Genomic DNA, 26,031 nt, shown 5'->3' on the forward strand with positions numbered 1-26,031 from the left:
TGCCCAATCCCAGTGGACAAAACTAGAAATTTGGGAGTCATAGTTGATAATAAATTGACCTTCAACGCCCAGATAAATAAACTGTCCTCAACTGTCTGGTACATTTTAAAAATGATCAGAAGAATACACCCATTTATCCCCCATGATTCACGTAAAACATTAGTTACAGCATTGGCCCTGTCCAGACAGGATTATGCCAATGCCCTGTGCGCTGGGATACAAGCCCAACACCTAACTAAACTCCAGCGTCTGCAGAACGCAGCAGCAAGGTTGGTCCACTGTTTACTGATCGAAAAGAGGATTATGTTTAAATCAGTTTGCTTGGCCTACAAGGCCCTTCATGGGTCAGAACCGCAGTTTTTAAGAACACACCTGAAACGGTATGAGCCAGCAAGAAGCTTGAGGTCTGTTCACGCAAAACTTTTACAGGTACCGAAGTTCAAGCAGGTTAGGTGGGGGGGAGAAGCTTTCTGTTGCAGACAGCCAAAACTAGGAACCTTCTCCCAATCATGATAAAAAGCAGCCCTTCGCTTCTGTCTTTTAGAAAAGCCGTAAAAACTTGGCTCTTTACCTCTTAAGTCAGCTCATCACCTTTTTGGTAATCTATCGCACATCGAACCCTAGCGCCAAGGCGCCTCCCGGCAATCGCGCGCTCTATAAAATTATAAATAAAATCAGTAGTGTGTCGAGTTCTGGCCTGTTCAAACGGTTCGTTAAACTAGACAGTTTTGTTAATTTTTAGGTTTAAAGTTTTGACTTTTTTTAATGATAAATCCTGAAATGTGTATGCAATACTCGGAGTGGAGTGTGCCAGAGTCCTGGGGCATGAGTGTTCTTTCTGTGGCATTTGCGGCAAGACTCTAGAGCAGTTTCAGCGCTGTCCTCTATCTACAATGATGTCTCTTTTATTACTTTTACTTTACTAGTCGTTACAGTTTAACTGTGCCTTCAGTGATTTTAAGCACCAAAATGCCTCTCGGTGAACGTGTGCTTAATAAATAAGACAATAAAACAGATCCCATTGTGCTGTGAGGGGAATCTGAAAGACCTGCCTATAAATCCTGTTTACATTCCGAAAGCCTGCATTTGAAAAATACTGCACAAAACTGTTCACAAATCTGAGACCGCACACTGGTGCAGGACAATCTGAATGGCAGGTTTGTCCCAGGCTGCCGTTTAATGAAAATAAACGGATTTATGAAACCAGTGGAGGCTTCAGTGAAGATTTTAAACCCCTACAATTGTTTACCTATGACTTCCTTTGAAATGATCTGTCACATTGTAGCAAAAAGACCAACAGAGGCACACAAATGATGAGGACAAAACATGTTTTTTTCTGCAGAGATTTATAGATTTTGGGACGAATACCTGAAAATACATTCTTAAAGTTTGCTAGATTATCGCCACAGGAGAGACACTTTGGAGACCTTAACACAATGGTATGTTTACAATATCTGGAAACGTTAATTCCTTTGTAATGAAAGGGCTGGTTGTCAAGGTGTAGAGAGCAAGAACGTTCGGGGCAAACAAGGCAGTTGCACAACTGAGCTTTTCCTAACCTTTTCATGAGTAACAACACCTAACATTTAGAGTTCTGCTTAAAAGATTAGAATAAAGGTTACTTGGAGGAGCTGTCTCATCTTACTGTTAGTTTAATAATAACCTGTTTTCAGGTCTGTCTTCGAGACAGTGTTAGCTATTTCCTGGAGCATATTTTATATGTATATTTTCGGTAAAAGGGTGCTTGCCCCCCCCCCCCTTATTTCTGATATGGGCCCCTGGGACCGGCACCTCCCCAGGAAAAGCCATATATGAAAATATAAGTAGGGGGCCCGCCACCTTCCAGGGGCTTGATGGTAAAATAAGAGGGGGGCCGCACGGACTCCCCATCTTACTTTAAATTGCCCCAGGGACCAGCATCTCCCTGGGGCAAAGGACATTGATCAAAGAGGAAGTGGGGGCAGCGTAGCCCCCATCCCATCCAGGGTCGTTTACGGCCCCAGAGACCACCACTTCCTGGGGAAGTCCCAGAATTACAAAGGAGGGAGGCTGTGCGGCTCCCCTCCTGGAGTCATCAATGGCCCTTGGCACTGCCACCCACCAGGGCTGGCTCCCTATATCCTGGGATGCCCACCCCTGAGACATAGCTGTTTGCTCTCGCTTGGCAGGAACTTTGAAGTTCCCGTTAGCATGAAAACAGTAAGACCACTCCCAGCGGGCGGGAGTAGGAAAACTGCAACTACCCACTGGGAGTGTACTTTTCATCTGTTTTCCTGCTTGTAGTCAAGTGGGCAGGAAAACAGATGAAAGGATTGCTACCGCCTGCAGGGACCAGCATTTTTAACTGCTCCCTGCGTGCAGGAGCAATGCTGGTTCCTGCTGGAGGTGGGGAGCCGGCAGGGAGCCTGGAGACATTAAAGCTTCCCCCACGGTTCCAACACTGCGTACTGGGTGCCCTGGGTGGGGCCAGGGGTCCTAGAATCAAGTGGCAGGACACTGGGGATGTGGTCCTCTGGGAAGAAATCGGCCCATGGAAGGTGTGCCACGCAGCCCCCCATTCCCCATGAAAGCAACCTAGATGTATTACGAGTACAAACTCTAGTGACTGTGATGAGTGGGTACTTTCTTGGCATCTGCTGATGAGAGCAGAGTCCATGGTTTTGCCTTTAAATTACTGCGAGTATGCAATTGTGCAAAATCATCTAAAAGCCTCGCCCGCTTGGCCCCACCTTGACCACCTTAGTATTATGCAAAGGTCTTCCTGCCTTTTGCCAGTGTGATGGGTAGCTTACCAAAAGGTCCCCCAGCATGTTTCCCGCCGATTATGGCAACGCCTTCTTGAATCCAAAGAATAGGAGTACATTTGCCACCAAACAAAGACACTTGCGTTACATAGTTAAGAGGAAGTACCTTTGTTTGGTGGAGATTCATCTCTTTGTAGTCTTGTTGTGTTCTCTATAGGAGGATTCATGTTACCACAGATCTCTGGATAAAGACGCACAAGGAGCAATCACATTGCAGAATTACACGCAAGGTCACTGGAGACATCTCTAATTAGTCCATTACAAAGCTGTAGTGTAGAATACACACTGAACATTTACACAATGAGGTAGCACTTGGTAATTAACCAGTAGAAAGTACTCTAGTTGAGTAGATAATTTGTGCAAAACTGTGGAATCTTGCTGGATAAAGGGAAAGGTGTGGTTCCATACTGACCAGTCACTCACACAGCTACTGACATACCCACACAGGCACTTAGACACCCACTCACACACCTATTCTGCCACTCTCCCTCCCACTCATACACCCACACACCCAGCCACTCACAAGCCCACCCACAGTCACTCACACACCCACTCACAAACCCATATAACCATTTACACACCCACTTACATACCTATACAGCCACTCACACACCCACAGACCCATACAGCCACGTGCATTATGATTCCTGAGGTGGGGCTCTTGCTAGGAAGTTACTTTGTAGGATGCAGACATGGTTAGCAAGTAGATTTAATGAATGTTAGAAATGGAGGTCTCTAGTTGGCAATGGTTTGCACCTTTGTCCCAATAGGGAACCCTTCTTCCTAGTCAGGGTAAGAGGTATACACTTCTAAAATAACCCCTGCTCACCCCCTTGGTAGCTTGGCACGAGCAGACCGGCTTATCTCAGAGGCAGTGTGTAAAGCATTTGTGCACACATACTGTAATACAGGGAAAACCCTACAAATGGACACCACACCAGTTTAGAAAAATAAGTAATTCTTTATCTAAACCAAACAAGACCAAAATGACAAAAATCCACAATACAGTAATCAAAATGTAATCCTTAGAAGGCAAAAACAGTTCTATCCATAGCAAACTATGGATGCATCACTTTCAACACAAAGTACCTTGGATGCGTCCCTGTCAAAAACAGCCACAGGGAAGGTGATGCGTTGGTTCCTTACACCCAGGGAAGGTGATGCATCGGTTCCTTACTCCAGGGAAGGTGATGCGTTGGTTCCTTACTGCCACAAAGGGGAGGTGATGCGTTGGTTCCTTACTGAAGCGGAGGTGATGCATCGGTTTCTTATTGTGCAGGGAGGTGATGCGTTGGTTCCTTACTGTGGCCCCAGTGTTCTTGCAGACTTGGCGCCCAAGTGCGATGTGTTGCACACTGGCGGTGAGGCGGGACTCCGCATGGTTTTGCTTCACCCAGCATCGCTTCAGAGAGGCTTTGCACGGTTTTGCGATGCTTTGCACCAGTTCTTGCAGAGAGCAGCTGCAAAACCCACTTATGAGGCCTTTTGACTGCAGGAGGCACCTCAGGCAGGGGTAGGACTCACAGATGGCAGAGTCCAGAAGCACCAGCAGAGTTGCAGGAAGTATTTTTTGTCGCTGAAACTTCTTAACAGGATGCAAGCTCTATTTCAAGCCCTTGGAGATCTTCCTCAAGCAGGGGACACGGCACACAGCAAAGTCCTTGTCCTTTCCTTGGCAGAAACAGCCACTGCAGGCCACCCCCAGACATCAAACAGCAAAGGGGCAGTAATCCTCAGTTTCTCCAGTTGTCTCCTTGGCAAATTTTCCTCTTGATTCCCAGAAGTGCTCTCTGAAGTCTTTTCTATCCCTGAGACTTCCAATAGGAGGCAAGCTCTACTTCAAGCACTTGGCGAAAACTTGAACAGCAGGATGATAAAATCAGTCCTTTCCCTGCCCAAGACAGAAGCAACCACTGCAGGCCAACGCCCACAGCACAGGGGCCGTACTCCTTCTCCAGCTTTCCCGGTGGTTCTTCCTGGCAGGTTCCTTAGTTCAGCAGTAAGCTAAAGTTTAGGGGTCTGGGCCACACTTTTTATAGACAATTTCCTTTGTTCTCTGGTGGCAGAGAAGCTCTTTGCCCAGCCAAAACCAGTTCTGTCCTCTCTGGTGCAGCTGCCCAGCAGGAGGTGGAGACAGCATTGTGTAAGGCAGACAGGGCCTATTCATGTGCAAGAGAAATCTCCTCCCACCACTCTATATGCAGACCAGGTCTATTCAGCCATGCCCTGACTCATTCAGGGAAGGCAGGACACACATCAACCCCCGTGGCTGTCTGAGAGAATACACATCCCCAGCCCCTGTCACTCCAAAGCCAGACAGTCTATCCACAAACCAGCAGAGGCACACAGGATGGCTAAGCAGAAAATACCCACTTTCTAATAGTGGTATTTTCAAACGCACACTATAAAAATCATCTTTACTAAGAGATGCATTTTTATATTCTGAGTTCAGGCATGCTAAACTCCACTTTCTATCTTGTCCCAATGGGATGTTATATTTATAAGATGTTATAAATAAACTCCCATTCTAGCCTATGGGACAGATAGCCTTTCAATAGTGAAAAACAAAATTGGCAGTATTTCACTATTAGGACATGGCACACACATCCGGGCATGTCCTACCTTTCACATACACTGTACCCTGCCCATAGGGTAACTTGGGCCTAACTTAGGGGGGACTCGCATGTAAGAAAAAGGAAGGTTAGGGCTTGGCAAGTGGGTGCACTTGCCAGGTCTACATGGCCGTACCAAACTGCACACAGACACTGCGGTGGCAGGTCTGAGCTACATTTACAGGCTGCTCATATGGGTGGCACAATCAGTGCTGCAGGCCCACTAGCAGCATTTGATTTACAGGCCCTTGGCACACACAGTGCACTGTACTAGGGACTTACCAGTAAATCAAATATGCCAATCATGTTATCCCCAATCCATAAACACAATTTACAGGGAGAGCATATGCACTTTACAACTGATGAGCAGTGGTCAAGTGTCCAGAGTCATATAACTAACAAAACAGGGTCCTAAACAGAAGGTCAAAAAGCAAAAGCAAAAAGTCTGGGGATAAACACGCTGAACAATCCATGTCTAACAATGAGATTAGTGAGATCCCATCAAAGCGTTTTCTGGACAAGACATTGATAACTGCTAACTAATCAGTCACAACTACAATGCCATCACTTCATAAGAATACAGAGAAACCATCCCGCAGTCCCTTCTTATACAACCAACCCCAAGATGAGGGACTTGGCATATTATAACCTTAATTTGGAAACGGTTGGGCAGCTCATTCTAACACATCTTTTCACCTCTCATCCCCATTACTATTTGCAACAATTAACAAACACAGTATGAACCTTAACAATAATCAATACATGTATCAAAGAGGAACGTATAACCTATTGAATATGCCAGTGAGAAGAATGAGAGATCAGACCCCTTTGACATCTCTAAAGCAAAAAGCATTCAAAAAGCCTAGAGTTCCTGCTTGCAGAATAATTACTGACTACAATGTACTGAAGCCTGCTGCTATTGAAAAACAAAACCAATAACAATTGCTTTCTATATACAATGTATGGTATGAGATAAAGAATTTAATGTATCATGATTCAGTGTACTGCTGAGATGTAAAATGGTCTCTCATTAATCGCACTGGAAGCACGTATTCAGAGATGAAATAATACATCAGACAGCTTGGGGTGAGAGGGAATTACTCTATGTATGTTTCACAGAATTCTGATCAATAGGTCTTGCTGACACCTGGTGTGTGACTAGCCCTAACACTGTGACCGTATTTTCCTGCTAAACCTGTGTGAGCCACCAGTAATTCCACAATTGTAAGGCCACGCAGATACATCTATGTAGTTTCCTGTATTGAAGTTATCAGGGTTGGAACCCACTTTACAGATCAAATCAGTCTTTCAAACCTCTCAATTCCTAAACACAAATACATTTATTATCACACAATGTTTATGGGATCAGAAAAGTCAGACTACTCCTTAACCATCTTTTGTGGTTGCTCATAAACATTATGGCCCCTCCTATCTTAGCCCTTTCCTTCCAAAGTTCTTAGTATCATATCTAGATTTATAATTATCTTGGTACAACTGATTAATCCTGTGTGTTATCCCCATATCCTTCTGCCAGCACTCCTATTTTCTTTGCTAACTAACATCTTGGACCCTACAAACCTCCTTCCGAAAGGTGTATTTTTAGTCGCAGCAATTAGGAGCTGTCCTACAAGTCCACAAAATGTATCTCACGTACCAATTCTATCTGAACCCTAGGCTTTAACATCCAAGTCCTCCTCTTCACAAGCCAGTTAGATTGTGGAGAAAAATAAATGTCCCCAAATGAACAACAACTTAATCTCTCATAAATCCACGCATTTCATCAGTCAAAATCTGCAAATCATTGTTTGACAATGTAGTTTCTGGAACTCATTCACACACAAATTATTCAGAAAGAAAGTTAATTACCAGTATAGTGCTTACTTTACACTCCCCCATTTTGAAGTGTAATCCACCAAGATGGGTATATACATATCGAGTGTTGCAAGCTTCCAAAAAGAACCATAATATCCATAGCCAATTGTGTCGAAGATTTTTCAGGTACGTCCATTGGAGCCAAAGGGGCTTTGCAAGTATTCTTGCTCACTCTTTGCACTAGTCTATACACATTCCTTCATATGACTTTGGATCAGATTATCTTTGCTGGGCACCAGAACGTTCTCTTTTGTTGGTTTAAGTCATAACATTCGTTAGCCAAACGTATGATCTTCTGTCTGACCCCCTGGAATTGGTGCTGTTGATGGTGGTGGTATTAGAGGTGCTGTTATTGGTGGTATTGGTGGTGGTGGCATTGGTGGTATTGGCAAAGGTGGTGGGATTGGTGGTGGTGGTATTGGTTTTGGTGGTGGTGGTGGTGGTATTGGTATTGGTGGTATTGGTATTGTTGGTGGTGGTACTGGTCCTGGTATTGGTGGTGGTGGTACTGGTATTGGTACTGGTATTGGTGGTGGTATTGGGGGTGGTGGTATTGGTGGTGGTGGTATTGGTGGTGGTGGTATTGGTGGTGGTGGTATTAATGGTGGTGGTGGTATTGGTGCTGGGGGGCATTGGTGCTGGGGATATTGGTGGTGGTATTGGTGGTGGTATTGGTGGAAGTGGTATTGGTGGTGGCGGTATTGGTGGTGGCATTGGTATTGGCGGAGGTGGTATGGGTGGTAGTATTGGCATTGGCTGTGGTATTGGTGGTGGTGCTATTGGTTGAAGTGGTGGTTGTGGAATTGGTGGTGGTGGTATTGGTGGTAGTATTGGTGATGCTGGTGGTATTGGTGGTGGTAGTTGTGGTGGTGGTATTGGTGGTGGTGGACTTTGTGGTAGTGGTGGCATAGGTGGTATGATTGGTGGTATTGGCGGCGGTATTGGTGATGGTGGTATTGGCATTGGTGGTATTGGTGTTGGTGATATTGGTGGTGGTAGTGGTATTGGTGGTGGTATTTGTGATGGTGGTGGTATTGGTGGTGGTTGTATTGGTGGTGATGGTGGTATTGATGGTGCTGGTATTGGCATTGGTGGTGGTATTGGTGATGGTGGTATTGGCATTTGTGGTGGTCGTGGTGGTATTGGCGGTGGTGGTATTGGCGGTGGTGGTATTGGCGGTGGTGGTATTGGCGGTGGTGGTATTGGCGGTGGTGGTATTGGCATTGGTGGTATTGGCATTGGTGGTATTGGTGGTGGTGGTATTGGTGGTGGTATTGGTAGTGGTGGTGGTATTGGTGGTGGTGGTATTTGTGATGGTGGTATTGGTGGTGGGGGTGTTCGTATTGGTGATGGCGGTGGTGGTATTGGTGGTTGTGGTGGTGGTGGTGTTAATAAAACAGGCTTTTGAAAACAACCTATCTGGTGGCTTTAGTACAGTTGACATGTAACAGAGATGTGCTGTTGTCAGCTTCAGTCCATTAGCACAGGATTATGTGATACCTGGAAATTAACATGACTTTCGCGAATCATTTCTAAACCCATTTTACTTGGGGGAGGGAGGGGATTCAACAGACACCAGATATTGCTGATTTAGAGTGATTGAAATCTGGGGCCCGTATTACGGGGGCGGACCTGCTGCTTAAAAAACACAAGTGGTTTCAGCTAAAGCAGCGCATGTGACCGTCCTGCAGTAAGAGCAATAAAGTAAATGGTGCTTACAGACTAAATAACAGGTCCTGTGTATCAACCGAAGTAAAAGGGCAAGTCGCCATGGGAGAGTACAAATGAAGACAAGGCCGTACTAAGGAGGAACTAACAAGCCTATTAACAAATCCAAAGGCAGCATTTACGAAAGACAATGACACAAGCCAATGAAAAATATGGGAGGAGAGTGGGCACTTCTTCTCTCCGATACTCTACTACAGCAGTCTCGCAAAGCGAGCAGAGCATGTGCGCTGCCACTAGGCTCAACCTAAAAATGAACCAAGACAACCAGCTACACCAACTAGCATAAATAACCTGTAGAATTGGATGTTAATAACCGTTCTGTTCTCAATGGTCCGTGTACAGTGTACAATGTTCCTTCAATGCATAAAGCTTCTAGTATCTTCTCTCTTCTCCAAAAACTGTAGACTCAATTGAGTCTCCCTCCACAACTTGCTTCTCACAGTTACATTATGGGTTTCCGGAGTAGCTTGCTTCAACACCCCATCAGGGGTAACAAGCGCTATATAAATGCAAACCTTTTTTCCTCTTCTACCCTTCTGCATCCAAATAACTGACTAACCTATCCACCACTTAAAATTTACTTGCATGTTTCACTATACTAATTCAACACTAATCCTCTATGGGTCCGGGAGTACCGTACTACTCCCTGAAAAAGTGCTTTGACGCCTCGTCAGGGGTTGTAAGCGCTATACAAATGCAATTACAATACAATACAATATCCCACTACAAGTTACACTTGTACTTGTATGGCACTTATAGTTAAGAGAAAACAACTGCTGCAACAAGTACTGCATACAATTAATATACTTTGCATTCGCAATCCAACAATGTTAGACTTCACACCGACAGTATTTCTGCATGTGTGAACTACACTATATCCATCCAAGATGGCACCTGCAGACATAGGGTCACAGACAAAAGCATAAGTTCAGACCTCCTACTGCACACTTTTTGATCCTTTGATGGAGCTTATTTTGGGGCGGATCAATTCCTGACCCGATAAGTCTTTATCTTTTAAATGTGCTAAGAATTTCGTGATCAAATTATGTTAACAAAATGCCAATGTTCCTAGTTGGTTGTTCAGTACTGCTATTTGTAGAGTGATGAAGGGAAGCATTTGTCACTCAGTAATTCTACATCCTAATTGTGACATGTAGATGCAATGAACACGTTCCTTCTTGTTGTAAACAGCAATTGTTGTTTTGCCACATCCTAATGTGATGGGCTTGGTACACTAAATCCAGTACGTTTTCTATCCACAGGACACAACCTTGACAGATGGAAACTCGTTTAGCTCTTTGGTGCCTACATCACCTTCATCCATGATTAATCAGTACAAGTTCGAAGATGAGCCGGATATCAGTGATATATTCATTACAGTGGACGATCCTGAAAGCCACATTACTGCAATTGAGACTTTCATTACATACAGAGTTGTAACAAAAGTGAGTGTAATCTCTTTACATGGTCTATAAAGCACATTAAACAGGTGCTGCTGAGGCAAGTGCATCTAGCCATCATTGGTACTGCCCGTGTCTTTCATGCTTCCGCGTCTGATAAAATGTGTACCACAGAGGTGGCTACTAATAAGCACCAACAGGCAAGGTAGGTTTTGGTTTCTCATAGCGTCATTTTAGCTAGCATTGTTACTTTTATTTTTATTCACATTCGCAATATTATACCATATTGGCCTAATGCATTAGAATACGTTTGCTTGCTTTATCCTTAAAGACACTGACCAGTTACTTAAATGTAGAACTGTTTTCTTTTAGAAAATAAAAACAATCAACTTTTAAAATAATTGTATGGATTATTTTAAATTGGAATGCCCAGGGTCTATTAGAGAATCTCACTTCTGCCAGTGTGGTGGATTTTCAAATATATATGGCTATAGATCCTAAGTCATCTGATATACAGCTCACAGTGTATGACTGATGAAAAAGATGAAGGTATCTTGCCTCCTGTTAAGTTTGGCATGGATCTGCATGAATCTCAGCTAGTGCACACTAATCTGTGATGCTATGGCTGTGTCTTCCTTGGTAGTTTCTGATATTGTTGTTTAATTCATGCCCTATAAAGGCCAATGAGAGCATGGACACCAAAAAGAAGAGAAATGTCAACAATTATGCTCTGTAATATAATATATATTCCTGAGATGCACTCCGTTGTGTTGACGAGTTCACATATGTCCCTCTGCGAGCTCCTATCCATATACAGAGATCCAACTCTCAAAGGTGCTTAATTCACTCTTGAAAAAGTCAGATATACCAATAAACACATTGTGTCAATACAGCTGAGAGACTTTTATATTTTGTTGTCAGAACCACATTTTAAACTCTTTACTTTTACCTTATACCAACAACGTTTTCAAGTCTGATATTGCGTTAGTCGCCAGTTGGATAGAATACTAAGCCTTTCAGACTCTCTGCTGAAAAGAAGTGCAACAAAAAAAGTTGTATGACATGTCAGGTGTATCTCGCAAAATTGAGGTTTAGACCAGTGCTTCATAAACTTGGATCTCTGACGCCTACTCTGGGGGTCTATGACTGTTTGGAAACTGTAAAAATATTAGTTGAATAATAAAGTAAATATAGATTAAAAAAGCAGAATTGAAATTGTAAAAACTCTGTCCATGTGAAGGAATTTGAAGTTGAACCCAAAAATCTAAATTGCTACCATTAGCTTGATCCATGGGTGCAGCTCAGGTACCCAGACAGAAACTAATTTGGTGGCACCAGCTGAAGCTTTAGAATGCCCTTGCCAAAAAGGTCAGAAATGAACAAATGATGGACGGAATGCTGAACAATGCAAACATTCACCCTCTGTCACAAGGATCTGGATTTAATCCATCGATCTTTTGCTCACCACCCCAGTTTAGACCCAGCCATATGCATTTCAGTCTTAAGTTGGTTCCTCATGGGAACAGTCCAGCCAGCACTGCCAAGCCAGGTCCTCCTTGGACTGGAAACAAGCATCTTGGGACTGTTTTGGGGGCATTACCGCTCATCAGCCAGGCTAGCTTGAATCCAGTGGCGCAGTGAGCACGGGACCGATGGTTAAATAGATTCACAATACTGTTTTATCTTTTAGAAATAAAACCACATTTTGAAAAGATCCAGCCTTCCTATAATATATGTATAATATGTCTTTATTTGTGTATTTGTTCGATTTATTCCTGCTTATGTACATTTATGCATTGTTTTGAGGTTCAAATTGTAGACATTGGGTGGGACGTGATCCCTAGCTTCCAATAGTAATACAGTGGGGGTCCACAGAAGTCCAATTGTTAACCGCTGGTGAATACTTTAAGCCTTGTAGCCTTCTTGTGATTACAATAGGTAAGTCCCTGTGTCCAGTTAGAATACAGCATGCCATTTTTTACCACTTTTAATTAGTTGTGGTTAGTTTTCTTCAAATTTTGGCAACATGCCTAATGTATGGAACTCCCAGTTGGAGACAGAAGAGATAATTTCAGTTTATGAACTAAGAAAAAAAAGTAATGGGCTTGGTTTATGCCATCTCCTTATAGCATTAGCATTTTCCATACTTTTGTGACAGAAACATTCATTTTTTATTTTTCTGATTTACATTTTCCAAAAGCCATAAAACAAAGTAATGAAGATGTGGGTAATCACCCCAGGCGAGTCGTACTTTTCTTAAACCTATAATAAATAGTAATGCTTTCGTTTGATATTATATATGAGATTTTATTATTTTCTTTTTATTTGTAGACAACTCGAAGTGAATTTGACTCCAGCGAATATGAAGTTCGAAGGCGTTATCAAGATTTCCTTTGGCTAAAGAGCAAGCTTGAGGAAACTCACCCTACGTTAATTATTCCGGTAAAATAGCTTGTTTCTTTATTTATCTTCTGAAAGGATGCAAATACTGTCTAAAAAAATCTTCCTTTCTCTATATGGTTTAATTTGGTGATTGTAGCATCACAGATCAACAGTGGAAATTGCTCAATGTGTAATTTATGCTGCATGTCCATGCATTGTTAATTGTAGTGTTTTACCGTGTGCATGTTCTTGCACAATTGACAAGGCTTGTTTATTATAGCTATTTCAGTTTCAGGGTATTTGTTTACTATGCTAAGAAGTTTTAATTAAAAAAAAAAAACACTCATTGTTAAAACTTTGTTAAAACACAATTGTATGTGAGCTGGAGGTTAGCTCAGGGCAAAATGGCCATTTTGACTTAACGCTCCAAGGCACATGCAAGATTAGAGCCTGGTTACTACTGTAATGTCAGCAATCCTGATTTCAGAGACAGGAAGTTGTTCCTGAAGTAGAAGGACACCAAATGTACTCACCGTGCTGGTGATCAGTCGCCTGAAAGTGATGGTATCAATGTTGGAGGTGATGCCCACCCTCCAGAATGACCAAGAGCTGTGAGAGAGGAGCTTGTAACTTCAAGACATGTCCCTTTCTGTATTGATCTGAAGATGATATCCTGCGCAGTGCAAACCTGAGTCGCAAGTCTCCTCCTTACCTCACCTTACACTTTTCTATTTTGCTTCTCAGCCAAAAAGGAGGTGTAGGTGAAAATGTGGCATGCTTCACTGCTGAGGTGTTCTGAAATGCTTTGTTCCAACATCTGCTAACGCCTTTTTGATTAGTGTGATTTCCTGGTTGAACTGTGGGCTGGCCATGGGATGGTGCTGATGAGAGAAATCAAAACTAAAAAAACAGACTACCATAGATTTGGAAGTGGCAGCCCTCTTGGAATCATGCTTCATTGTGACTGCACCCTTTCAGCTGCTTCCCATGTTCCGATATATGGAGGCCTGCTCCTTTGGGTCTGACCTGCTATCAAAGATACCATGTTAATCTACACCGAATCACTGCATTGTTTTCTGTATTTGGTCTCAAATTTGATTTTTTGATGACTGGCTAAACTATACTTGAATCAGTTGTTCTGAATTCTCCTGTTCTAGATTGCACTGAACCCCCAGTGGTCAATCTTTCTAGACACTACAGTGTTTGCTGCCTGATCACATAGGCCTCCTTGGAACCACATGCCATTAAGATTAAGATAGATTGAGAAGCCCACAGTCTATGCTGTATTGAGTGCTACTCTTTCCCATCTACTGCCAGGATTCCAGAGATTGGTCTTAATACCATAATGAAAGAACTCAAGTTAGTCAATCTATATGTAGCACCTGTTAATGACACTACCCCCTCAGCAAATTAAATCAACTGGACATCACTTTACTGATATCGCTGTATTGACTGTGACATTGCCTCCTTCCTAAATTACACTGCCCACCAAGTAGTCAATCCTTCTAGACACTTCTGTGTTTGCTGCCTGATCACAGAGGCCTCCTTGGAACCACATGTCATTAACATTTGTGTATAGAACCAGAAGCCCTCGGTCTATGCTATATTGAGTGCTACTCTTCCCCATCTACTTCCAGGACTCCAGAGATTAGTCTTGAAACCATAATGAATTAACTCAAGCTAGTCATTCTATCAGCAGCATTTGTTAATGAGACCCTCTATCCATAGGTTAACAATGGAACTGCCTTCTAACATATTGTAAGTGTAGTTACCCATTGGGACAAGATCAGAAAATCTAATTTGGTATCTCTGGACTCGCAATTTAGAAACATAACTTATGGTGAAGTTTGTTTGAAGTTTGTTTTTTAATTACAGTTCTGAAAATGCCACTTTTAGAAAGCTGTAATTTTCTTTCTCAAACCATTTGGTACCTTCTGCCTGTCTCTGGAATACACGTCAGGGGTGGGTGATAGCTGACTTCCTGCATTTCCTTTAGAGAGCCACACACAAAGGCAGAGCAGGTGTGACTGAACAGCCATCTGCATGTTGGTGGATCATCCTGAGTCAAGGTGAGAGAGAGGAACTGATATTTGCACCTGAACAGGGCTCTGTTGCATACCACCTCTGTAGTGAGTCTGGGGCCAGGGCAGGAAAGGCAGGGCCTTGTGCACTTTAAAGCATCTCTTTGAGTTCACCCTTCTTAAAATGCCAAATTGGGTCTAAGTACTGGACCTCTGACACCACAAGTTTAGAACATGGCTGGAACTAAGGACATTGTTCAAAGAAGAAGACCTGCTGTACTGTAGGAGTGACTTCCACTGTGCTACCTGCTTTGCTGTGTTGCCCTGCTGCTCTGTCCCGGGGAGTGAGAAGGACTGAACCAGTGCTCTACATCCTTGAACCTAAGTTTCTCCAAAGACTTGTTGGCTTGCCTCCTGTTGTTCAGGTCTCAGAGACACAAAAGACTTCCAACCAACCTGCTCCTGCACTCCGACTCTGCCATCTGTGAGTCTCCCCTCCCGAAAGGTGCCACCCAAGTCCTGGATCCTTGGAAGTAGGCCTTCTGTGGACCTCATCAAAACCAACGCAAAGCCTTGCTGCACAGCTGGCAGCCTCACCGGAATCGACACCGGGGAGTGCGAAGCCCCAGAAAGCCTTGCAGTGGAGTTGCCAGGCCAAAGGAACCAACGGACATTGACGCCAAGCCCTGCAAAGCATTGCTACACAGCTCCCGGGGTTCGACTCAATATGATGCCATGCCCCGCAAAGCCTCGCCACACAGATCCCCAGAATGGATGTGATGCAAAGCCTCGCTGCACAGCTTCTCAGAACTGACGCCAGACGACACAAAGCCTCGCAAAGCAACGCCGCTCAGACCACCCACCAGGATTTAAGGTAGTGTGTTTAGTGGGCCCAAGTGGGTCCCAGTAGCCGGCGCGCGCTCCATCAGAATATAATGATCTATTTATCTAAAGTGGTATGGAGTCTTTTTGTGATGTTTTAATTGTTATTGTGTGTTGTGGTGCAACAATATTCTACACATTGCCTCTTAGGTTAAGCCTGACTGATATGTGCCAGGCTACCAGAGGGTGCGCACATGTTAAATTAGGTTGTGTATCTGACTTACCCTCATTAGGTCTACGGTCCCTACTTGGATAGGGTGCAAATCTCTGCCAACTAGAGACCCAATTTCTTTCAGTTGCCTTTCTGTCTTCAATCTATTTATCTACTTTTGGCATCTGTTTGTCCCTGTCTTAGCAGGCAGCTATACTGAAGCAGTACATTTCCTATGTGACCTTGGAATGGTCTTCACATATTGCAGCAGAGCCACCAAGAGGTCCGGCTGGAGCTCGAGCTCGACTTCTTTCATGTCCTACACAGTACAATGCACATTAGTCCAGCTTTACTTTATAGATGTGCAGCTCCATGCCTAATGCAGGAAGTCCTCCCTGGGGAGCCTGCATCTTCTGCATCCCGTCCCTGCTTTGAAACTCATGTATTTTAAATCTTGAGGCGTAGAGTAGCATCTCTGGGTGTATTTTTGTAATGTATTAATATCAGTCTCCCGTTTGGGGAACTTTGCTTTGTTTGTGGGCAGCAATATGTTCAGCGCCCATCTGTTAGGTCTATTCCTAGGTCTCTCCCCCACTTGTCCTGTGCCCCTCTATGTGGGTCTGGTATGATTGCCATCATTTGGTTATATGACCGTGACATAAGTCGTAGAGGAACATGGGATGATACGTCTGTGGCCAGCAGTGACGTTGCTGCCAATTCTAGCAGATGTTCCGAGTAAATAACCTATCATATAAAAAAGTGACAGGCAGTTCTTTTTAACGCTGAACGTATGCATGGTCATGACTTTCCTATCTTCCTATATATAGCCGAATGCATTTATCTGCATCAGGTTTAGCTTGCGTAATCACTTTAATCTCCATTCTTCAATGTTTATAATGACGTAATCGATACCGCTTCTGTGTCCTCCGCTGTAGAAGTGTCCCTAGGCAGAGAATCTATTTTGTCTCAGCCATTTAAAATCCTAAGTTCTATCTGCACTACATTTCTGTGCCATGTCTTGATTAGATAGTGGAATAGTGGATGTCAATCTGGGTGTTCATTCTTCTTCCAGAAACATAATGTTAATTCAGTTGGTCACTGCAGACATTTTAGTCACTGAAATAGCCCACTAGAAATGTAGCAGGATGAGTCCTCTCATAGTAACTACAATAAACAAGAAGGGAATGGAAGAAATGAATTGATTAATCTTGTCTACTGGTAGTTGCTCAGTTCACATTAAAGTGTATAGTTTATAGTCCACTGTGCCATTCTAGACCAACACCACCTTTAGCCTGATCCGATGTCCAAACGGCCATGCCAGGTGCCCTCAAGATGGGAGCACAGGCAACCCCAAAAGCGGTTGAGCCTGCATAGGGATCATCAATGAGGTATATCTTCAGTCCTGTGGCACAGTGAGCAGAGAGCCTTTAAAATCTAGTAAAGCTTCCTCCACAAGTAACACGATGATGGAAGGAATGCTTACATTAATTTCAGCCACCTGCAATTGCCGGTGGCCGCATTTTAGTCCATTATGTTACTGGATTAGTTTTTCCATCATACTGCCACTAGCTCTGTTAGCAGAAACATACTGGTTAATAATATGTCATGATTTGTACATTTGTTGATATCGTAAGTGGTGTTATATCCAAAGATATTCATAGCTGCAACACTATTCCTCTTGTGACTCTCCCACATGTTCATTTTCAGCCAGATGCATGATAGTTTCATTGCCACATCAAGTTAATGCGTCAGTCCCATATATTTCTGCCTTAAGCTCCTCTCATGGAATATGTTTATGATGGGGGGCAGTGGCAGAAGGGGTTCGGTTCTTTTAGTCGGTGAAAGTTAGGGAAATTCATTGCATCATAATGAGTGGATCACACGCTCTAATTATTTGTTCACTATCATATCGATGCAATTGGGTGTTTTTCTTATTGTTCTCATTCAGTTGTAGCTTTCCTTTTTGGGAACAAGTATATCCATGCTCCATTTTCACATAAAAAAAAATCTCGTTCACAGACATCTTTAACTATATGATGTAGGAGACATTTTATCTACTAGACCATTCAATGAGCAGGGTTTGAGTCATTGCCTTGAGCATGATTAGATGACTTTCTTTGCTTTTTCCAGTTCCTTGTCCATTATGTAATTGCTTTCCTATCTACTGTGTTGTCCTTGACTGGAGCATTCATTATTTGCAGTATTCCAGAAAATGAACCGGTCTGGATCAGTTGTATTCCACTGCTCAAGAGAAAAGGCTATTTTCTTTAATTTCCTTTTAGCACTCCAGGGGAGTGTATCGCTTTTCTTGCACTCTCTCCTATTACCGCCAGCCCACCTCGGGTCCATTTTACCTTCTTCCCAGCCCAGTCATTTAATCTTTTACCCTTTTCCCAGCCACTTTTTTATTTTCATTTTTTTAAGATGACAACTGCTACCTTCTGCGTATTTCTGTGGCAACGCGCAAGCTTCACTCACCTCACCACATTATTTTTTATTTTTTTAATTCTTATTGCAAGGATTTTGAAGATGCAAATTGCTACTGGGCCTCTCACTTCATCTTAATTGTGTGGAGTCTCTCACATAATGTATTTCTTAACTTTATATTTGAAAAAATGAGTGATTCCATCTTGTAAAGATGGATAAAGGATAATAAAAAATTATTGCAAAATGGCCGCTGTGCATACTCCTGCATCAGTGACTTTCTTGCAATCATTTTTGTTATAATTTGACAAAAAACATTCCAAGATGGCTACCTGGAGTGTGGATAAAAAGGCCGTCATTGGCTTTCATCAAATTATAGCTCACACAGTTTCAGGATGGACTCTAGTGAGTGTGCATGCTTGCTCATGCACGCTGGCATCTTGAAACTATTTTTTTGTTATAGTTTGACAAAAAACCTAGATGGCAGCTATTGAGTCTGAATGTATGTACTGCCATCTTGGAATGCTTTTGGACATAGAGTATGGCAAAGAATGCAAACATTGGCAAAGTTCATACGAATGTTTATGGCAATACTTGTTGGATTTGCCATGTCTATTTACAAACTTTTTCCATCTTCAAAGGTTCCACATCATGGAAAGCCATTTTGTATCCAGGTAGCACTTCACCGGTTGCAAAAGTTTAGTAAAGATTTCTGGGGTGATGGCATTTCTTCCAACTGCTTCTCTTTTTCTACCGAAGGCACTATTACCTCAGTCAGTTCGAAAACTGTTAATGAATAAGTCCTGATGTATTTTATTTGTTTAAACAATTCATGGCTTTGAAAGCTGGTCTTTGAAGTTGTAATTGTCGAATTCTGTCTTGTTTGGTGTGAATTTGTTTTCGTGTTGACATTTCATTACTTGTTTTTTTTTTTCCTTTACAGCCTTTGCCAGAAAAATTCATAATGAAAGGAATGGTCGAGCGATTTAATGACGATTTTATTGAGACTCGCAAAAAGGCCTTGCACAAATTTTTAAACCGAATAGCGGAGCATCCAACTTTAACATTTAATGAAGATTTCAAGGTTTTTCTTACTGCACAAGCATGGGTAAGGATACAATGTTTCGACTGATGATCACTAGTTAAAATATCAGCAGATCTTTCTGTAGGTTTACACTTTTAGGTTTGGCCTAGAAACATCTTTAAAATTTCATATTCCCTATGTGTTTTGAAAATACATTATAGAAATAATACAGACTTGCATATACGGAGTATTTGTGACAGCTTCTCCAGGAATTGGTCACAAAGAGGGGCTTTGGGTCAGTTCTCTTCTGTCATTGTTCATTTGTAGTTTGACCAAAACTCAGTGAGAGGGCAAATAAATATTTATTTATAATAACTTTTTCAACATAAAACAAAATGTAATTTAGAGGTTTCTTCAGTTTAATGATAAATCAATGTAGGATGGTGTTTTCAGTGTGGCCAATGCATTTAACCACTACTTCCAGGATAGTACAGAGTTGTGTAAAGCAGTTAAGGCTGGCGGCATCTCTGAAGATGCCTGAGCCCCCCAGTACGGTGATCATATCCTTTTCGGTAGCACCCTCCATAATATGTCATTAATCTTTACAAATTCAAGAGGATGAACTGTCTATGGCTTACGGATCACTGACACCTAGATCTTGTAACCCTTGCTAATTAAATTTTGCCCTTCTGATTTGATTCCAACTGATGACCCACTTATTATTCCCTCAAGTGTAAACAATTGAGTGTTAGCCTAAAATTGGCTGAAACATAATCCCTCGAAAAAGAATCTTCTAATGGACGAATAAGTATGCAGCCGTGCAACTGATCTGATCTCTGAGAAATGCTGGGGATATTGGGTTTTTCTGCAAAAAAATCTTGATTAATATTCTAGGAGTCAGAAATCGCCAATGTGGTAAAGGAGGGGTTCAATCTATTAAACAGAAAAGGCACTGCGCTATATTGAGTATTGTAAAGCCATATATCGTGAATTACCCCAAATTGAACTAAGGTGGTTACAGCAGCTCTGTAGCACTGCAACACACCCTCTCACTAAAACATGCTGCTGGTCTTCATAATACTGTCACTAGAAAAGGAGTACAATTTATGACTCCCTCTTTTACCTACCGGTCATTCTATAAAATATTCCCTGATTTCCTTAGAGATAGGCTCCTAATACATTACTCAAACGCTTTCTTCTCAGCCAGTGCCATACTGCTTGTAATTACTCAACACAAACATGCCAGGATGAGGTGCAGAGCATTCTGGGTTCAAGCTTCTACTCATTGGAACAAAGAGCCACCTATCATGCAAGTTGCAGATTACTAATTGGATTCATTTAGACTAAGGCTTTAGTTTCTGAAGATCAATAGTTCGCTTTAGTGCAGTTTACATGAAATATCATACTTTATGTACATTATATTAACTGATTTCTGTGGACCTATATCTTTACCATTGATGTGCATGTTTGATTTCCTCAACTTTCAGTGCTCTTTTTCAGCCTTTATTTTCGTTGTGTTTTTACTTAGGAACTAGCCTCTCACAAGAAGCAAGGTCCTGGTTTCCTTGAGCGCATGAGTCAATCTGTTCGGGCTGTAGCATCTTCATTGAGAGGAGTAAAAAACCGACCAGATGACATTGCAGTAATAAGTGATTATGTTGACACATTCAGTCAAAAAACAAATGCTCTAGACAAAATTGCTCAAAGAATCTACAAGGAAGAGAAAGGTAGGTACTGCATATCGAATTAAAATAAATGTGACTTTTGAAAAGTGAACTTCTAACATCTTGGAAGCCTGTGGTCACTGTTGAAGGCAGTATCTACAAGTAAACAATGCCATTCCAGTTATAAACCCTTAGATATTTCCATAGGTTTGAAAATGTATGTTGTTTGGAGGGCAAACAGTCATGATGTAAAGCAGTGGTTCCCAAACTTTTTTGACCTGCGGCTCCCTTGACCTATTGGCCATTGGCCGCGGTTCCCCATTATGTCACTTTTTTTCGAGTGGGGGGATGTAAGCCCGGACTCAGAAGTAATTTCATTTTTCTCCATGAAAATAATTGGGATGAAGAAGATGAACATATTATAATTATATTTGTAACAAAATAAAAATTAAAGCAGTCGTTTAATAATAATAAATAAGTGTTAAGTGACTGTAAGTGCATAGAAACATTCCTGCGTCTTTAGGTGCCTGTGTTAATCTCACTGTGCCTGTGCCGTGATCTTCTTGACTCTGTTAGTGCTTCTATTCACCTCCTTTTCCCTCCATCTGTTTTGGTGCATCTCTCTGTACGTATGTGTTGGTATTTTTGGAGCAGACACCTAGCTGGAGCACAACGGAGCTCTGAAGTGTGGACTTAACCTCGTGCCTAAGATGTTTTGATTAATCTCAATGTCCCTGCACATGCTTAGGGGCCCATCACCCTTGTAAAGGCGCCTAGATGCTCCGTTTTATCCCTAAGATGCTTAGATGCACCACCATGGCCCATAAGGATATGGTCAAAGGTACTCACTGTCTTTGATCTGAAATGGTTTGAATGCATGGCTACTCTGTCCCTGAAGGTGCTTTGATGCACATCCTAGTCTGAGTCCCTGAAGGTGCTCAAATGCACCCTCATCCCTGAAGTCAGAGGTACCCTTCCTCTCTGTGTCACTACCAGAACACCCCCCCCCCCGTGCACTACTTCTACATTTGAGATATCCCCTTCCTGTATGCTCCTTTCATATGCGAGACCCTCTCTCCAATGGCTACTGGAAATGTGAGGAAAAGAACATATATCACACATCAGGACATAAATACAAAACAGTTAGGTAATGCATAACACAGAAGAATTACCCAAAGCATAACCATATCTATATCACCATATGTCCCCCGTATCGCAGAAATCACGAAGCCATGCCATAAACGTACAAGTAGCAGCAACCTGCACTCCAAATACATGGTATATGGTACTGTGCACAACACGAAGGCGACAGGGACATCTGCACACCTACCACAGTGAATTTGGTAATTTAGCAACTTTGTTTCTCAATGACGCTGGTCCTCCATCGAGGACTCTCTCCTGCATTGCTATCACTGCCAAACAAATGCCTCCAATGTAGGAGCTGACATGGGGGGATGGCAGACATGGCACAGAAGAGGGGAAAATTCGATAGGTCCCTCTCAAGTGAAGTTTCAGACGGCAGTGGCTCCCAAACACATGGCTCAGCTGTAGCCGCTCTGACACTTTAATCTGGACCGCCGCAGCTAGGGGGCCTGGGGAGAACAAAGGGGGGCTTCAGGCCTGGAAGTGCGTGGGAGGTTTCAGACTGTGGTGCACTTCTCTGGGGCAGAAAGTATCCGGCATTCAGGAGCACTGTGACTCACAGGGAATCTGCGAGGCAGGTCCGGGTGGGCACGACTAGTCGGAGCTCCTCATTGTAAAGCACTTTAATAGTGAATTCAGGCCCATCCGTGCTTGCTGATCACCACTGATAACTGTGAAAAAATGAAAGCGTTATCTCCCGTAGGAGTAACGTCCCTTACTCAGCACTCCGATGTTTACAATTTCAAATAATGGTGCTCTAAGCTGTGAAAATGTGTATTTCAATACTTTCTTTAATTCAAATTCTTAAGAAGTTCATATAAAGTTCATACTATTTCTCACATAGTATTCTACAGATTCTTTTCAACAATCCTTGTATGTTCTGTCCTGTATTTCTGCCCTATGCATTTTGGGCGAACCCTTCGTCAGGGGACTTGCATTCTTTCTAAGTGATTGCTTGAAATCCTAACAGCATGTCATGAAGTTCCACGACATAATTAGAAGTAAACGGTACTTTCGCGATGTGAAAAGTTCAGTCGGGTTCCGCTGTGCGACCTCTCGTTCAGTTTCAAAGACTGATTACTTCCGGGTGTTAAAAATACGATTACGGGTAAATCACGTGGTGATAGAATGTGAAAAAAGACTGCAGTCCCCTGACGAAGGGTTCGCCCGAAATGCATAGGGCACAGTTTGGGAACCACCGATGTAAACAATACACTTGCTATACTCTTCGGGAGAGAAGTCACTGTCTGCGTGTGTGCTGTGTCTAAACTCCCACACTGCCCAAACAGAATCAAACCTCAGAAACTACCGCTTTTATAGAGTGTTACCTTGGCTTACCTCGAGTAGGTTATGCTGTGCAGCAAGCAAAGTGCTTCCAGAGATATGTGACTAATAAACTAACCGAACAGCATTTTAGTAAATGAAACTGGATAGGTGTGAGAAGTTGGCTTGGCATATGCTGGTCACTAGTTATAGTGGCCACCTTGCACCAGTCCAATTCGACTCTTATGGTAGATAGGTTTAAGACAACCTTTTAAAGAAAGCTATCCTAGTGGTAGCTGTGGAGAACAGCCTTCAGGCTAAGTCTCAGAGGAATGTAAAGCAGCTTGTTTTACCTTATAATCTCTTGAATTACCAAATGAAAGGACACCACATGGGTATATATATAAAATATATATGTATTTATTTCTAGACACACTCTACTAATCTCTTAATGGAATTAGAAGTCAGGAACATATGCACAAATCAATGTTTCACAACAAATTAAGCACTTATATGGCTGGGGCCCTAGGGGCGTACCAGACCATATACTAAAAAAGAGGTTTAGGAATGTGGACTTGCAAGGGGACTAGGCCTAGGGCCTTTAGAATCGCTGGGGCCTCACTAATCCACCCAAGGCAGGTAAGTAAAGGACCCTCGGGAGACTGGTGCAGTGTGAGAACACAGCCGCGGGTTCCCTATTGATTTCAATGGAGCAAGTTGCGGTTGAATTTTTAAAGTTCTAGGTTACTTCGGGAGAGTCTACAAGCAAGCCACTTACAAGGTAAGTACTTCGAGGGCCAACACACACAGGAGCACCGGAGTGCACGAGTTACCTCACCCAGGGAAGCCGGGTGCATAGGTGTCTTTTGGTGTCGGGTCGCGATGTCGTTTTCAATGGAAGCCGAAGAAGATTTGCTGCTTGTGAAGACTGGAGAAGTGTCCAGTGGAATCCAAGGCTGGATTCAGAAGGAAGAATACCTGAAAGCAGAAGGGACAGTGTTCACAGTCACTTGCCAGTGATCCGGGGCCAAGAAGATGGATGCCCACGGTAGTCTGGTGATTTCAGGTGATTCACGGGTGTCTTGACTCTTCAGCCACGAGGTCCAAGAGGCATCGACGATGACCAGGAGCTGGATTCGGAGTGTCCCACGAAGTCTGCAGCTTACTGAGGTGTCGGCAACCGGATTGGAGCCAACAAGCCTTGGCAACAGGAAGTCTCGTGGAATGTGAAGAAAGTCAGCGGTGCAGACCAGCAAGGTCTGAGGGACTCACTCAGCAAGGGTAAGTCAGGGCAGGCCTGGAGCAATCAGGGGAGCCCTTTGGTTTGATGAGAAAGTCTTCAGGGGACCCACAAGCCAATGGGCAAGGGAACGCGAAGACTCCTCGTGAGGATTCACTTCACAGGAGCCCACGGTCACTCGGGACGAGGTAGGCCTCTGATTTCTGAGGGAAATCCTGCTGGAGCCTTGGACCACACGTGGTCCAATGCACAAGTTCGTAGAACGCCATGAATGGGTTGTACTTGCCAATAGTGCACGGTACCCGGGTATTGCTGTTCCTCGTCACTCGTGGGGTCCACTCGCCTCCGGTTTGCTGGGGACTCACAATGGCCATCGAGAAGTCGGGAATTCCACTTCCGGGGCTGCAGGGACTTCGGACTCCGGCGGGAGCGGGAAAGTTTGCGACCGTTGATTGAAAGTTTTGGTGCCTGCCAAGCAGGGGAGTCACTCCTTGACTCCAAGGGAGATTCTTCAGTCTTCCAAAGGTAGTGGAACGTCGAAGGTCCAGGATTCTTCTTGTAGAGCGTCGTCCAGGGATATCTAGTTTGCAATGCCAAGGGTTCCCTATCTTATACTAAAGAAAAGGGAGCGACTAGCTCTATGACCACTCCTCTGGGAGGGTCAGGGGAGTGGGTGGTTACACCCACTTCCCTTTGTCCAGTTTCGTGCCAGAGCAGGGGCAGGTAGCCCCTGAACCGGTTTGAGCTGGCATATACACAGAGGAGCCTACTGCTCCCCAGTGCAGGACTTCAAAGCACACTAGGAGTGCACCCACCCAGCCCCAATACACTAAATCCTGTCTGGAAGGTGGTGACACCTCCCTGTGACAGGATGCCTATTGTTGGGCCTTCTCCACTGCGAGTTTGTCAGCAGCAGGAGGGCAGCCCAGTGTCTGTGCTGGTGGCATCCATTTTGTGATGCCAGGCTCTTTCAGATTTCTACCGTGTTTCCACAGTAGGTATATGTCTATCCCTCTAGAAGGGTGGGATCATATTCCCACACCAGTTACTGGTGTGGAGGTCTGATTCCAAGGCGTTTGACACTAAACACGACATGTTTTGATGCAGCCATCCCAAAGTTAGCATTTACCACTAGGTTATAATGCACTTCAGAGTATATGGTTTAACCGCATCCACAAACAGCCACAGTGAATAGACTCTGCCAGCTGCAGAGGGGCCCTGCTCATGCAGAGGCAACCCCTCACATGTAAACCTAGCACCCTGCCCTCAGGATTGATAGGGCCTGCCTTAATGGTGACTGATAGGCTTATATGTGTGGATGAGATATAGGGAACCTATACCTCAGTGAGGAGTGCTAACACCACCTCACCCAGGCTGCAATAGCAGGCCTGTGGTGTCAGATTTAGTCTGCTTCCCTGGGG

General features: G+C 43.5%; 1 protein-coding gene across 2 annotated transcripts in view; it reads left to right on the forward strand.

Moving 5' to 3' along the window:
• SNX7 (sorting nexin 7) overlaps window positions 1–26,031 on the forward strand; it is a 221,767-nt gene that overhangs the window by 50,102 nt on the left and 145,634 nt on the right. For both annotated transcript variants that reach the window (XM_085601857.1, XM_085601858.1), the window contains exons 2-5: window positions 10,279–10,461; window positions 12,748–12,858; window positions 19,220–19,384; window positions 20,829–21,027. In XM_085601857.1, the coding sequence (XP_085457983.1) occupies window positions 10,279–10,461; window positions 12,748–12,858; window positions 19,220–19,384; window positions 20,829–21,027 (658 nt within the window). The remainder of the gene's footprint in view (window positions 1–10,278; window positions 10,462–12,747; window positions 12,859–19,219; window positions 19,385–20,828; window positions 21,028–26,031) is intronic.

The sequence above is a fragment of the Triturus cristatus genome, chromosome 4_2 (genome assembly GCF_964204655.1).
Source record: "Triturus cristatus chromosome 4_2, aTriCri1.1, whole genome shotgun sequence".
NCBI lineage: Eukaryota > Metazoa > Chordata > Amphibia > Caudata > Salamandridae > Triturus > Triturus cristatus.